The sequence below is a fragment of the Mustela nivalis genome (genome assembly GCF_964662115.1).
Source record: "Mustela nivalis genome assembly, chromosome: 6".
Lineage (NCBI taxonomy): Eukaryota > Metazoa > Chordata > Mammalia > Carnivora > Mustelidae > Mustela > Mustela nivalis.
The window spans coordinates 62,152,259-62,168,958 of NC_139025.1; the positions used below are offsets into that span (position 1 = coordinate 62,152,259).

The 16,700-nt window shown below is 37.6% G+C and overlaps 1 protein-coding gene across 1 annotated transcript in view; it reads left to right on the forward strand.

Moving 5' to 3' along the window:
* The window catches only part of LOC309868245 (uncharacterized protein), a 34,496-nt gene extending 18,142 nt beyond the window's left edge, over positions 1 to 16,354 (forward strand). The window contains exons 4-8 of the mRNA XM_082737828.1: positions 2,372 to 2,493; positions 4,222 to 4,332; positions 10,596 to 10,702; positions 14,335 to 14,425; positions 15,992 to 16,354. Coding sequence (XP_082593954.1) covers positions 2,372 to 2,493; positions 4,222 to 4,332; positions 10,596 to 10,702; positions 14,335 to 14,425; positions 15,992 to 16,108 — 548 coding nt within the window. The 3' untranslated portion in view covers positions 16,109 to 16,354. The remainder of the gene's footprint in view (positions 1 to 2,371; positions 2,494 to 4,221; positions 4,333 to 10,595; positions 10,703 to 14,334; positions 14,426 to 15,991) is intronic.
* The last annotated feature ends 346 nt before the right edge of the window (positions 16,355 to 16,700 follow it).

Below are 16,700 nucleotides of genomic sequence, written 5' to 3' on the forward strand. Positions count from 1 at the left end.
TGAGAAAGGTCTATTCAGGCCTTAATTTGACCTAGTAGAACATCTCCTATCCATAACAGAGGACAACTCTAGTGACAAAAGGTCTCCTGCATCTCTGCCCCTCAGATGCCGCACCTGGGTCCCAAATGGGAAACTAGACTGACCTCATGTTGCAAATATGTTAACTCTTTGTTAAGGGGTACCTGGGTGGCTCAGTCATTTGAGGGTCAGACTCTTGATTTCAGCCCAGGTCATGGTCTCAGAGTTGTGGGATTGAGCCCTGCATCAGGCTCCACATTTAGCAGGGAATCTGCTTGAGATTCTCTCTTCCTCTCCCTCTGGCCCTCCCTACCACTCATGCACGGCACACACACACGTGTGCACACTCTGTCTCTCTCAAATAAATAAATCTTTTAAATATATATATATTTATATATTCGGCATTCAAATTGGATATGATCATCTAGGCTATTACTTTATTTTTTTAAAGATTTTATTTATTTATTTGACAGAGAGAGGGAGAAAGATCACAAGTAGGCAGAGAGGGAGGCAGAGAGAGAGGGAGAAGCAGGCTCCCTGCTGAGCAGAGAGCCCCATGTGGTGCTCAATCCCAGGACCCTGAGATTATGACCTGAGCCAAAAGCAGTGGCTTAACCACTGAGCTACCCAGGTGCCCCTAGGCTGTTACTTTAGATACACTATTTCAGTTTTCCTGGTCACTTAGATATGGAGTTACTGCTTATAGTGGCCTACCTCTCCAGGTAAGTAATCTTATATTCCTATTACTGATCTTAAATAACATCATTGTTAAAAGTTAAGTGCTACCAAATTTGTAATATGTTGCTAATACAAATATATTGTATCTCTATTATAATTGGGTATTAAACTTTCCTGATTTACTTGTTTAAGATTCTGTCTTTAGATAGTACTTAAAGTTGCCATGTGAGGTAGTTGAAATTTGCAGAATAGAAAAGGACTTAGATGAGAACAATAGAAGGAAAACTAAAAAGTGAATTATAACTGTAATACCATATCAGATCTGATTTACAGAAGGTTTTTTTTTTTTTTTAAGATTTATTTATTTATTTTAGGGGTGGGGAGGGGCAGAGGGAGAGAGACAATCTCCAACACATTCCCCCCTGAGTGAAGAGCCTGACTTGGGCCTAGTCCCATGACCCTGAGATCCTGACTTGAGCCAAAATCAAGAGTTGGACTTTCAACCCCCTGAGCCATCCAGGTGCCCCTGATTTACAGAAGCTTAAAGAATATATATATTTGACAAATAAAAATTTGAAAGTTAGGATGCATTTTCCCATAGAAATCAGATTCTAAATAGTGACTGGGTATGCAGGCCAGCCCATAAAACCACAGTGAACCTGAAAAAGCTACCATTTGTGGAACTCTCCTTCCTTAGATGATAAGGAGCTTATCTAGCTATAAGACACTAGTGATGACTTTAAGGCTGAAGCACTAATTTGACAGGGAGTAGGGAGGATGAGGATTCTAGGCAGATAAGTCTATGGTGGTCAAAGCCCACCCCCATTCCCAGTCACACCCTTTATTTTCTTCCAAGAGATTAGCCTGGCTGCTTCCATTTTCTTTGCCACCATCTCTTAGTTATGGCCAAAGTTTCTCTCCTTCCTGACCATTAAATTAAGTAGGACATAATATTGTAAGTCTTTAAAAAATATACTCAGGCTCTCCCAAATAATTTGATTTGGTCTAGGAAGCTTGTAGCAATTAAAAATTGTAACAGTTAAACTAAGGGAAATAAGAATGATTGGTGGGCGCACATCCACTTCCTTTCATACCACCCTCTCCTATACTCCAGAACACATTTTAGGTTGGTCAGGGCTGCCATGTTGCTCAACTCCAGAGATGGTCATTCATTTGGTAGTCTACATGCAGTGGTAAGGGGGTATTCTGTGGTTGCTCTGGGGTAAGGTGAGAAAGCCAGATGATATGAGAGTTCGGGAGCATCCTACAGAATAACGGTCATAGGGAAAGGAAGGGAAAAACCAAGGACCTTCTAATCAACAGCAAGAAGGACATGAGGGGCATAGTGATAGGGACACATTGGTGGGTAGCTATTCCCTAGAGGCCTTAAATGTCAGAGACTTTGGGGCTCCTGGGTGGTACAGTTAGTTAGGTGTCTGACCCTTGGTTTCAGCCCAGGTCTGAAATAAATAAATCTTGAAAAATAAAAAATAAATGCAAAATTATCACATTAGTTTTTTCTAAATAGTCTCTGAATACCTTTCATTGGTTTAGAAGAGAAAAACATGAAATAGACGTTATAAATATGGATAAAAGAATTAGAAATACAGAATCGAATGTTTAGTACCCAACCAAAATTTGACAATTTGATGTTTATTCTGTTCTAATTCTCCAGGATTTATTTCTCATTCCTTTTCCCTCATGGAATTGAAGTTCATTTATCATCATGTACTCCCTGATCTGTCGGGAAAGGTCTTGGTTGACGTTGGCTCCAGGCTCGGCACAGTCCTTTATGGGGTAAAGTCCAGCTTGTGGACATATTCAACATTTGGAAAATACTTTCTCCTCCTGCTAGCAACAGTTTTGCTTGCCACCATCCAAGGTGACAGCTTGGCTTTATTTATTAGAGTAACAGAATAATAAGGTCAAAATATGATCCTGAATTTGGAATTTCAAAGGCCAGCTCTCTGATTTCCTTTACTGGTTTGTCTCTGTGACACGAATGAAGGACTATCAGCAAAGCAGAAGCAGGCGACCTCAAAACACTTTTGTTATTTTATTATAACACTGTTGACCTCCTAACTCTGTTTTCTTTGTGCTATATGTTAAATAGTGTACTGTATACACTTTGGTAAGTATATATAGCTTTGGTAAGATCTTTTTTAAAAAGCTCTTTTAAAGTTTACTTGACCTAGGAAATTGCATACGGCCATAACAAAGTCGCTTAATACTCCCAGCTTCACGTTCCTCACCTGTAAATAAACTAAATGATACCCAAGGACACATCTTGGTCCAATTTTCTGTGATTCAAGTTTGAATGTAGACATTTGTGTCTGAAATATCACTTCGATGTGGCTTTAAAAAAAAAAAAAATTCAAATCAAGAGTATTTGTAATGTTCCTAAATGGTTTTATCAAAAAACTTTAATGTGGTTTCTGGTTGTCATTAGCAGACTTGTTAAAACATGTGGCCAACAGCAGTAGAGGCCCAGGCCAGAAACTCTCAGTTCTGGCATCCATCGCCTACTCCAAACAGAAACACTTAACTCTTTAGTGCTTAGTTTATTTATCAGCGTTAAGGCTTTTATTCTATAATTAAAAACAATATCCATAATAGAAAATACAGTTTGTCAAATGGCTTTTTTGGAAGACATTAGAGATTATGATTATTTACCATATTTGCTCCGCTCTTGTCCATTTTTTGATTTGTTAGAATAGTACATAGCTGAAAGAAACCCAGCTATGCCATTTCGTGGCAGTGTTAAGAAATTTAAACATAGTCTTTCTCATTTTTCCTCCATATTAAAATGGTTACTGATTCAGTCAACAAAAAATTTTTGAGTACCTACTTACACTCTGTTGAACGGATTCTAAAAATCTATCATGAGCTGTAAATGCAAATTTGGTTCACATGTGGGTGTTACTTGATGTAAAATAATACTCAGAATATGACTCGACCTTTCCATCCATACTGCTTTTTTGTGGATACATAATAATATCTGCTCAGTTCTTGATAATCCTTGTTAACTAATTGGTGGTTTATACTAGGCAGATGCCAGATTGACTTCCCTAAGCCAAACAGGACGTATCTCTGGCCGCCTTCCTCTAGTGTCAGACTCTGCATGATTTTCCATTATATCCCCCATGGATTAATGCCTGTCTTGCTTTCCCCTGCTGTACCTTCCCAAGAAATTACAGGAATAGACTATTAAACAAGAATCTGTATGGGATTACTTCTCTCATTTCCAGCATTACTTAATGCACCGTTTTATCAGGAAAAGTAAGAAATCAGTCTTTCAAAATAAAATTACTTTTAAATAATGGAAATTGACAAACTAAAATTAAGGTCTTGATCAGTAAGAATCTTTAAATTCTTGAAGTTGTAAGTTCTACATATATTACACGTTATTTATCTTTCATTTTATTTTTACTTTATTGAGTTCTATTTTAAGTTTGATTTTTTTAAATTTGGTATAGAAATGAACTCACAGTTCATTCATTTGTGTCATGTCTTCATTTTTTTCAGGGTTATCTTTACAGTTCAGCCCTGCAGCTGTATGGAGTAGAATTGAATGGAGACTTTTGCCAGTTGCAGGAAATGATCATAAAAAAATACCAGTTCACTGACAGAATAAAGGTACCCTTTTATTTATGTATTTCTTTACTAATGAAGTACAGTTGAGACACACTGTTACATTAGTTTCAGGTGTGCAACATGGTGATTTGGTAAGTCTTTATGTTACACAATGCTTACCATGAGTGTAGCTACCATCTGTCACTCTACAATGCTGTTACAATATCATTGGCTATGTTTCCTATGCTGTCCTAAAGGTACCCTTTTAAATATATATTCTGTTACCTATTTTACAGCATCACTTAGCCAAGTTTCTTCTAGATTAGAGTTGGAAAATCTTTTCGGATCTATTCTTGGTTGCTGCTATGTAGAACATTGAGTTGACTTAGCACTTTAAAACAATAAAGGTGAATTTAATTATAATTACCTTCCACTCCTATTTCTCTTCCTCCCCACTTTCATTAGAAAGTAGAATTTTTCTTAATTTCCTTCATCTCCTCTATAGTATAGTTTGGGTAGCAGCATTAATCTGTAGATGTAAGTCAAAAGTGTACTTAATGAAACTCTCTTAATGAAGGTGAACAAAAAGGTTAAATAATACTCTCAGTACTTTATCTTCTTTTTCTTAAGTTTCCAGGAAGAGCTGTGGATGCCACAGAATGGCAGTTCAGGTGGAATGACGGCCTGGTTGGGCTATAACAGAACTTAGCTCTTTCTCTATATGTAAGGGCAAAACTAACCAGAAAGGGAAAAGGAAGTCTTTTGGTTAATGCAGTAATTCTTACCTTTCACGATGATCCTACACTTCTAATGGCAGTGCGGGGAGATAGGGAGCACCTAAGGCTCTCTTGTGTTAAGGTGTTGAAAGACATCTCGGTAAGATTAAGGATAGAATCCTCCCCTTTTTTATTGAAGGAAATGGTTTTTTTCCTCCCTCCAAACTTCCTTTTCTCCCCCTCTCTTTGTCTCTCTCTCGTCTTAGAAATAGAGAGGCAAATGATTAAAGCAGATTTATCCTGCAGTAATAAATTCATGGATTTTTCTCACCATCCCAATTTAGTGAACAGAAACACATTGTTCTTGCATAATAAGAATCACATTAACAGGAATGTTGATTTAATTGAAAGTTAAGATTTAAAAATTGACCTCTTAAGAATCCTAGTTTATAAATGGACAGTCAAGGGGTGCCAGGGTGGCTTCGTTGGTTGAGTGTCGGACTCTTGATTCAGCTCAGGTCACAGTATCAGAGTTGTGGGATGGGTCCTGCGCGGGGCTCAGCACTCAGCAGGGAGTCTGCTTGCGATTCTCCTTCTCGCTCTACCCCTGCCCCCTGCACCATGCATGTTCTCTCTCTCTAAAATAAATAAATCTTTTAATTAATAAATAAATGGAGATCCAAGTACCTTATTTTTATTTTATTTTTTTAAAGAAGATGATAAAGGTATGTTAAACGCATTTATTTACAAATTAAAAGATTTTTTTACCCCTAGCTTTTCAACAGAGCATACGTGGATGAGTCCCCACCCCACATACTTTTGTTGGCTCTGGTGGCTGTTAGTAACCCAATGACAGAAAGCTGTTTGTATACCATTTCATTGGCAACCTTTACAGTTTCCTTCCTGGATGGTAAAGACAGTTGTGTTTGAGAGGCCCTAAGATCAACGGAAAGGAATTCTAGGGTTTGTTTGTTTGTTTGTTTTAGGTTATTTTAAAATTTATCATATTTTTAAATTTAAATAAATTTATATAAATACAGGTTATTTTTATCTTGAAATCTAAGTAGCCTTAAGTCTCGGGCTCCGCTTTTTGTTTTATTTTTGTTCTTGTTTGGTCTTCTTTAATAGGACTTTCCTCAGAAGTCTAGAGATCCTTCGCTGTCCATTCAGACTTAAGAGTGAGAAACAAAAAAGCTGGTTGAAGTTCTCAGCACTGAAGTGGGGATTCTGAGCATTGGGGGCTTCACTGTTGAGTGATCTTGCTTGGCTGGTTAATTAGTTGGCGAGTATCTGATGAAGTATATTAAGATCTTTCCTCTTGGGCTGGTCTGATTGCTCAGAGAAAACCTTTCCAGGCTCCTTACTGAGTGGCCAACAACATCCTGCAGACGGAGGGGTAGAGGAGAAGAAGTGAAACGTAAGGGATTTACAACATCCTGTCTGCCTTACTGCCCTTGTTTTCAGGACCTTAGCCTTTCTTTCAGCTAGTCCTGTTTTCCCCTGACCCAGACACCTTTGTTTTATCCTTCCCAGAGAATAAACCTCTATTCTTTTGCTGTGGTATAAGAAAGTCCTCTGGGGGTCTGGGTACTTCTAAAACTGACTTTCAACCCAATTACCTTATTTTTAGCATTTCTCCCTACTCCTTCACCCAGAAATAGCTGGTGCCATCAATTGTGAGCCTTTTTGAGATTCTGCAGTATAAGTCAAGTCTGGGCCTTAGCTTTCTACCTGTCTAGCTTAAAAATCAGATTTTTCTGGTCTCCTAAATTCCTTATTAGTTCCTCTTTTTTCCCTAACTTACAAAATTTTATCTCTGTTATTTCCTTTCCCATTCCCCCCATCCTTGTGGGTATATACTTCTTTTCTAAAAACCCTATACTATTGTTATAATGAGGTTTCAGGAAAGCGTATGCGTACATGCCATGTGTCTTATGCGCTGTCTTTACATGAAAGACCCATTGGCTTAAATTCTTTACTTTTCTTTATTCATTGTTTTGTTTATTCTTTATTCATATCTCGCTTATTCCTTTGATGTCACTTAGAGTTACCAGCATAGCTGTTTCATCCCATTACTAGAATATAACATATTTGAGTGTAGGTATTATATCTCATTCCTCATGGTGTGTCACCTTCCAGAGTATCTTGTATTTAGGAGGTACCCATTAGAAATTGGTTAGGGGCACCTGGGTGGCTCAGTCAGGTAAGTGTCTGCCTTCACCTCAGATCATGATCCCAGGTCCTGGGATCGAGTCCCACATCAGACTCCCTGCTCAGTGGAGAGCCTGCTTCTCCCTCTCCCTCTGCTGTTCCCCCTGCTTGTAATCTCTCTCTCTCTCTCTCTCTCTCTGCCAAATAAATAAATAAATATAAAAAAAAAATTGGTTGAATTGATTTTGGTTACCATGCAGCCTTTGCATTAGTAGCATTCCAGTTTGTCCAGAGCCATTTTGGGGGGTTTCCATGGGACCTCTCTTGGTTGCCATAATTAATTCAATTTAATTTAATAATTTATTCTTTTTTTTAACCATATCTGTGGGGTGAGGTGTGGGAGAGTGAACAGAGATGGGAAAGAAAAAGAGGAAACTGCTATATCAGTAGGTTAATTTGCATGTCTATTTCATATCTCAGCAGCATGTTTAGAAAGTTTATTAATAAAGTGTTTGTTTTCTGTGTGTTCAGGAACATGTTAAAGGTGTGTTTCAGAAACTATAGGCCCACTTAATGTAAATTATCTTAGTATTTTTCCTACTTAAAAAAGAGAATAAAATATGTTAAGAATCAGACCCCACAACATTCTAAATACTGTTTATTTGTAAGACCAAAAAAGTCCTCTAATACAAAATAAACTTTTTCTCTTCCTTTTAAAATAAAAGTGGTTTGTTTTGCACTTGAGAAAATAGATGTTTTCTCTTGTTACATTGCTTGTGCTCTGTAAGACTTGTTGATTGTGGTCAAGTTAATTTTTTTGAGGTATATAGTTTCAATTTTTTGTTATTAAGTTTGTTATGTTACATCCTACGTAGTTAACATACAGTGTTATATTTCAGTTGTACTATACAGTGAATCAGCAGTTCTCCACATTACTCCTGCTCATCATAAGTGCACTCTTTCATCCCTGCCGTCTGTTTCACCCACTCCCCCACCCACCTCCCCTCTGGTAACCATCAGTTTGTTCTCTCCAGCCAAGAGTCTGTTTCTTGTCTCTCTCTACTTTTTTTTTATATTTCTCTCCTTTGCTTGTTTTGTTTCTTAAATTCCACTCATAAATAAATATGGATGAAATCATATGGTGTTTGTCTTTCTCTGATTGGTTTATTTCACTTAGCATTATACATTCTAGCTCTATTCATGTCATTGCAAATGGCAAGATTTCATTCTTTTTTAGGCTAAATATCCCTGGATGGATGGATGGATGGATAGATAGATAGAGGTACCACATCTATATTCATTCATTTGTTGAAGGACCCTTGGGCTGCTTCCGTAATTTGGCTATTGTAAATAATGCTTCAGTAAATACCGGGGTGCATGTATCCCTTTCAATTAGTGTTTTTTGTATTTTGGGGATAAATACCCAGTAGTGCAATTGCTGGATATAGAGTCATTCTGTTTTTTAGCTTTTTGAGGAACCTCCATACTGTTCCACAGTGGCTGCACCAGTTTGCATTCCCACCAGCAGTGCAAGAGGGTTCCTTTTTCTCTACATCCCCATCAACACTTGTTTCCTGTGATTTTGTTTTTAGCCATTCTCACTGATGTGAAATGATACCTCATTGTAGTCTCGATTTGCATTTCCCTGATGATAAGTGATGTTGATCATTTTCTCATGTGTCTGTTGACTGTGTGTCTTGTTTGGAGGAATGTCTGTTCATGTCTTCTGCCCATTTTTAAATTGGATTATTTGGGGTTTTGGTGTTGAGATGTGCAAGTTCTTTATATATTTTGGATACCAACCCTTCATCACATCGGTCATTTGCAGATATCATCTCTCATTCAGGAGGTTGTCTTTTAGTTGGGTTGATTGTTGCCTTTGCTGTGCAGAAGCTTTTTATTTTTATATAGTCCCCATAGTTTACTTTTGATTTTGTTTCCCTTGCTTCAGGGAACCTATTTAGAAAGATGTTGTTGTGGCCAATGTGAGAGAAATTATTGTCTGTGATCTCTTCCAGGATTTTAACGGTTTCAGGTCTCATATTTAGGTCTTTACTCCCTTTTGAGTTTATTTCCATTCATCCTGTGAGAAAGTGTTCAGTTTCATTCTTTTGCTTGTGGCTGATCAGTTTTCCCAGAGCTATTTGTTAAAGAGACTGTCTTTTTCCTGTTGCATATTCTTGCCTCTTTTCTCAAAGATTAATTGACTGTATAATTGTGGTCTTTTTTTTTTTTTTTTTTTTTTTTTTTTTTTTTTTTTTAGTTTTCTGTTCTATTCCATTGATCTGTGGATCTGTTTTTATGCCAGTACTATACTGCTTTGATGACTACAGCTTTGTAATCTAAATTGAAATCTGAAATTGTGATGCCTCCGGTTTTGTTTCTCTTTTTTAAGATTACTTCATCTATTTGGAATCTTCTATGGTTCCATACAAATTTTAGGATTGGCTTTTTCTAGTTCTGTGAAAAATGCAGTTGGTATTTTGATAGGGATTGCATTAAATCTGTACATTGGTTTGGGTAGTGTAGACTTTGTTACAATATCTGTTATTCCAGGCCATGAGCATGAGATGTCTTTCCATTTCATTGTGTCATCTTCAGTTTCTTTCATCAGTGTTTTATACTTTTTTTTTTAAAGACTTTATTTATTTATTTGACAGACAAAGATCACAAGTAGGCAGAGAGGCAGGGAGAGAGAGAGAGAGAGAGGAGGAAGCAGGCTCCCTGCTGAGCAGAGAGCCTGATGCGGGGCTGGATCCCAGGACCCTGGGATCATGACCAGAGTCGAAGGCAGAGGTTTTAACCCACTGAGCCACCCAGACGCCCCAGTGTTTTATACTTTTGAGAGTACAGGTCTTTCACCTCTTTGGCTAAGTTTATTCGTAGGTATTTTATTGTTTTGGGTGTGAAGCATATAATTTTTAAGTAAATTGTTTCATTTGCTTCTTTGGATAAATGAATCAAGTAAATTTTAGACGAAAAGTCAGACAAAGCCAATAAAAATATTGTATTAACATTTTATAATATATAAATTACTTTTATAGATTTGATATGATCCCATTGGATTCTGTGCATCAGGACAGATACTATTCCATTTTACTCATGAGGACACCGACTGCCTAAGTGTACAGACTCAGTTGATGATAGAGCCAGAGTTTGAATCTAGGGCCTTTGTCTCTTACAATTAATCATATAGTCATAGTGGAAAAAGCTCCGAACTAGGGATCGAAATACTGTAATTATATGACTATGTAAATAAATCTATCTAAAACAAATTTTCACAAGTTTATGGTTTTTAATTAGATACTAAGTATTTCCCACAGGTGATACTATTAAATAGACTGTTCTTTCTCCCATTGTAATTATGGCTAACTTCTCATAGTGCCTCGTATCATTGAACCTATAACTATATCTTCTGTGGTTATCTTTGTTTTCTCAAGTGAACTTACTCTTCTTTAGGTGCTTCATGCGGACATCTGTACCCAGGGTTCACTTCTGCAAAATGCTGATGTTATTATCATGAATAATGTCTTCGAATATTTTCTTGATGAGGCAGAACAGGCCAGGTATGTTATTTATGCAAGCAAAAAGGCTGTTAAAATATGTTCAGCAAAGTATGAAAAGGGATTAGTGGGGTGCCTGGCTGGTTCAGTTGGTAAAGCATGTGACTTGATCTTGGGGTCGTGAGTATAAGTCCCACATTGGGTATAGAGATTACTAAATATCTTTGTTTTTAGAAAAGGGATTGGTAAAGTAGAAATATTGTCATATTTAACTTTTTAAAAATAACCTCAACAAGATTATGTTAATAAGGAAGTGTATTACGCATAAAACAAAAATAAACTTTGTCTAACTTTGTAAAATATTACATCTAATGGGGGGTACATATTAAATGATATCATGACCCAAGCATTTGCTTAGCAATCAGGGATGCAATAAGATAACCATTCCTGATAGGCATTTATACTTACTCTTTTCTGTCTCCATTTTAGTTTTTTTGAAAAAATATGTCATATGCTATCCTATCACAAAATTTTGGGAAATAATTTCTATAAGTGATAGAAGATATAAGAATATTAACCAAAATAGTGATTAGCTGTCAAACTTTATTTTTAAGGCGGTAATTGTAGGTTCCTAAAACTCTTTAGTTCCTAAAACTATTTCTTTCCAGGGAATAGAAAAGTTAGCATATCTGTGATCTTTTTTTTTTTTTTACTTCTCTGCCACAGTTTGATGCTCAGGACCAGTCAGTCCCTCTAATTAGAAAATTCCTGTGGTCCATAGTCTGAGACATCGATTTTCTAGCTAGTTAGGAATCCTGACTTTTTTTTTTTTTTTTTAAACATAATGATATATGTCTAGTTGAAGGAAAACTCCCTTTCCATACATACGAAATGGAATTACACAAATGTTTGGACTAGTGCATCAGTAAGGTTTATACTGCAGAAAAATAAAAAGACATATAATTATAGACCATAAATAGTTAATACAAAGTGAAATCCTGAATGGCGAAACCCTCTTTATCCTGCCACCCTTTTACCTTCTATGTTCTCCCCTGCCCCCAACTCTGTCTCAAACACATACACACACACATGCCATACCCATTACTAGTAGGTTAAGGTTACCATGAAATTAACAGCTTAAATATTTTAAAAAGAAACTAGTTCAAGGGGCGCCTGGGTGACTCACTGGGTTAGAACCTCTGCCTTCGGCTCAGGTCATGATCCCAGAGTCCTGGGATAGAGCCCTGCATCAGGCTCTCTGCTCAGTGGGGAGCCTACTCCCCCCTCTCTCTCTCTGCTTCCTCTCTGCCTACTTGTGATCTCTGTCAAATAAATAAATTTTTTTTTTAAATCTTAAAAAAAAAGAAACTAGTTAGAAAGAAAGCTAATCACATAATCAAAGCTCAGCCAGAATAGGTGACAATTTTTGGTCACAGGCTGAAGACCAAAAACACAACAGGAGCAAAGTTATCTTAATCATAGCCCTCTTTAAGCTTAATTTCCAGTGGATAAAGTATGATTAGCTTTTCACCTTTTTAAGTTAATGACCAGTAGCCAAAACATTACATAATTTTTGGAGAATGAAATATTACCAGGTTTATGTTGTGTAAGAAGTTAAAAGAGAAAAACACCTTAAAGGCTTTGGAGTTTCATTACAGAACGATTTTGACTGCTGAAGAATGATAAAAGCCCCTGGTGAACTTGGCACCAGAAATACTGAATGTTTGGGTCGTTTTAAAAGCTTTCTTGGTACATTCATTCACATGCTCTACATTGTTCAGTGACTAGGTATTGGCCACATGTGTTAGTTCAGTCATTTCTCCTAAATTAGTCTAGTGCAATGAATTTGAAATATAGGTAGGTTATAGCCATGAATGACAGTATAGAGGAGAATGTTTAGGAGACCCAGTAAAGCATTCTGACATTGGAATCATTATCATTTACATACGTTAAATCTGTATTGTACTGAATGAAAAAGAATGATGCTACCGCATATAGCCTCCAAGGATTTGTCTTAATGAGAATCTGGGACAAGTAGAATGACACTGCTATAGGAGTTAGTATATAAGAGAAAACAGAAATATATCCTAAAAATAGGACACGTGTACTCAGGAAAGACTCATGCTTCCGAATAAGTCCTATCTCATGGAAGAGTAACACCCCCGATTTGTTGAGTAATTGTTGGTTTCAAAGGTGCCTCCGTGCGTTTCCTGAGCAGGTGAAGCACCTAGAGCTGTCAGAAGACAGCTTGCCAGAAGCAGCAAGCGCTATTCGGAGAGTCATGGCCAACCACGCCAATTTAGTCAGCTTCTTCATTCTTATTAAATAAACTTCTGAAATACGTTATTTTTAAGGAACCACATCAAAACAATAGCTCTAGCCCACGCACAGTGACTATTATCAAGCACTGCTGCATGATTTTAGATCTAGCCTGAGGAAGAACATTTGTTATCATTTTGCCTAATGAACTCCAGAATACTAAACCTAATAACCATTGCTGTAATGGAAAGAAATGCGCTGCTCACCTGCCTGTTGCAAGGGCTGCTCATCTCTGCTTTGCTTGCCCATTGCCCGCCAGTAGTAGGGGTTACTCTCAACACTCACACACGTAGAGAAAGCCAGCTCGTGTCTGCACGGAATTAGAGCTGGGCAGGTGCTGTCCTGTGGTACGTGTAAACACACGTGGCATTTCATCATGCTTTCAACCTGGCTGGTCCCACTCAACTCCGCCGTTGCCATGTTGCCCAAAAGTCTTCCCATTAAATTTTTTTGACAACCAGGGGTGCCTGGGTGGCTCAGTGGGTTAAAGCCTCTGCCTTTGGCTCAGGTCATGATCCCAGGGTCCTGAGATCAAGCCCTGCATCGGGCTCTCTGCTGAGCCGGGAGCCTGCTTCCTCCTCTCTCTGCCTGCTTCTCTGCCTACTTGTGATCTCTGTCAAATACATAATAAATAAAATCTTCAAAAAAAATTTTTTTTGGACAATGGAATAAAGTACAATTTCACTCTTGGTGTTATTTTAAAAGATGTAATCTACATATCATGCTCTATTGTTAGTCTTTGCTTGGCTTCTGGTTTCTGGGGCCTTTCTACACTACTCTTCCCCATCTATACCTCTTAGCCCTTCTCCATTCCACAGAACCAGTTCTGACACACTATCAAGAGTTTAAGGAGCACCTGGGTGGCTCAGTCAGTTAAGCTTCTGACTCCTGGTTTCAGCTCAGGTCATGATCTCAGGGTTATGAGATCAAACTCCACGTTGGTCTGTGCTCTGGGCTTTGAGCCTGCTTGGGATTCTCTCCCCTACCATGCGCGCGCTCTCTCTCTCTGTCTCTCTCTCTCAACCAAAAGAAATCAAAAGAGTTAAAGGGTTTTAACTGCTGACCCAGCTTTGACTTGTGTATTGGTTCTGAAAACTGAGTTTTGGCCTTAACAGTACCTCGTAGTAACACAAATCCTCATCTTGTTAAATCTCTTCAGTGTTGTAACATCACAATTTTGCCAACATCCCCTTCAGAAACTGAAGAACTTGTCAGTTTCTAATATGTTGCTACAATCCTATTTCTTGCAGGCAAACATTTTGCCCATCTGGATTTCTGGGTATTGCCTGTGCTGCACTTTGTCTTGTGATCTTCATTTTTTAAAAGTGTTCAGTGTCTGGTAAAACATAAAATATTAACTTTTTAATATGTTGCAGAGCCTGGGAACATATCAGCCATAATGTAAGGAAACAAGGATCATTATTAGTAACAGTACCAAGTCTTGAAGATTCTCTGTCAGGCCTTCAGGTATGTAAACCTCTTTCCGAGAATTTTTCTTTTAAGATTTTATCTATTTATTAGAGAGAGACTGCACACATGAGAGAGTGATGGGGGGAGGCATGAGGGCAGTGGGAGAGGGAGAAGCAGACCCCACTGAGCAGGGAGCCTGATGCAGGGCTCGATCCCAGGACCCTGGGATCATGACCTGAGCTGAAGGCAGAAGCTTAAGTGACTGAGTCACCCAGGATGCCCTATCCCAGCATTTTTATTGTCAAAACTTTTCCCCTACTTTCTTCTGATAGCTCTTACTATATCCTAGAGATGTTCTGTCTGAAGAAAGAAAGAGCAGTAACTTAGAGCCTAAGAACTGGTTTGTGGTTTGTTCATTGGCCCCAAGAGCTCTGAAATTGTAATTCCTATCTTGATAGAGAGTCCTTTGCTGCTCCAACCAGTTTTTCCAACTGGGGTCTTACAGTTTTAGGTTAACAAATGCTACTAAATGTTTGCAAGAGGCTTAGAACACCCACATCATAACTTTCCCCTTATAACAAAAGGAACAGGAATTCCTGGGTGGGTCAGTCAGTTAAGCATCTGCTTTCGGCTCAGGTCACAATCCCAGGGTCCTGGGATCAAGCCCTGCACTGGGCTCCCTGCTCGGAGGGAAGCCTGCTTCTCCCTTTCCCACTCCCCCTGCTTATGTTCCCTCTCTTGCTCTCTCTGTCTCTATCAGATAAATAAATAAAATCTTTAAAAAAAAAAAAACACTGAGCCATCAATAACACTTTCTTAAGAAATTTTTGTCAATCCAAATTATAAAAGTAATTCATGTTTGTAATAACAAGGGAAATAATCTTGAGATATATAAAGAAAGATGTTAATCTCCCCATCCCCTCCACTTAAGTGTTGTCCAGGAGAGACCCATCTCATGTGTGGTATAATCCTACCATACTTCTCATGCTTATAAAAATATGTCTTTTAAAATATATGGTCTCCAAGGGGCACCTGGGTGGCTCAGTCAGTTAAGGAGCTGACTCCTTTTTTTTTTTTTTTTTTAAGATTTAATTTATTTATTTGACAGAGATCACAAGTAGGCAGAGAGGCAGGCAGAGAGAGAGAGAGGAGGAAGCAGGCTCCCTGCGAAGGAGAGAGCAGGCAATGTAAGGGAAGGGCCTTATGAAGGTTCTAGAGGGAGAGTAGCCCCTCTCATGTGACCCCTTAACACCATCACTGTGTATGTATGAACAGTTTGCTATGTTCTCTGTGTATTCTTTGTTGTTTTAGTCTTTTATTGTTTAAACCTAATGATAATTATTAAACTAGTTACGTTAAAACAATTACTCTATTCTGTATTTTCTTTATTCTTTCAAATTCCAAAATCACAGTAAATTAAATGCTGAATCCACAGACCTACCATGTAGTACAACAAAGAATTGTTCATGTGACACCATGTAAACTTAGTCCTCCTTATTGTAAAAAAAAAAAAAAAAAATTCTGTCATCTTCAGTGACTTAGTTCATCATGATTTCTTGAAGTTCCAGAGAACAGGATGATTCTGCATTTTTCATGTATGTTTATCATCTTTTTTCCTTCCAGATTAATATACAGTTATCTTCCTGGGTTGAAGAGGTACCACTGAACTACAACGTATACCCAGAAAACCATATTGACAGAGAAGCTCTCGAACAAATTCATTTGTATAAGATTCTCTAACGTCAAAATAGTCCTACCTCAATGTAGTGGTTTGTTGAGTGTATTACAAATTAATAAAAAAGAAACATCACCCTGATACTCTAATACATATTTCTATATATTCCTTTCTAGACTTTATATGTATGTTTACATATTTGTAAATAGTCTTATGGGTATATATACACACACATAGTTGTGTATAGACACAGAGTGTGTCCATATACAACTTTGATTTCTGTGATAATTTAATTAAAATATTTATCTGAATATTTTTGGTTTTCCTGTTTCTTTTATCTTGCTAAAAACAAATACATGTTTCTTTAGTCACTGACTTTGTATACCAATTCCAGATATGACAAAAAAGATTAGAAGGTGTTTCCATCATAAGAAAAGGGTAGAAGGGAAGGTAGGTACTTTATATCCCATTTATTAGATCTCTGTTCTGTAAGATTCCTTGTACGCCACTTTATGTGAGGAGGCTAGCCCAAGGACAAAATAAGAAAATAATTGCTGTTGCTAGGAAAAACCAAAACTAGAAAGATAGCCTCCAAAATATAAGTAGAGATTTTTATCTAGGTGGAGCAATTAATTACTGGTGATTTTTTTTTCCTTT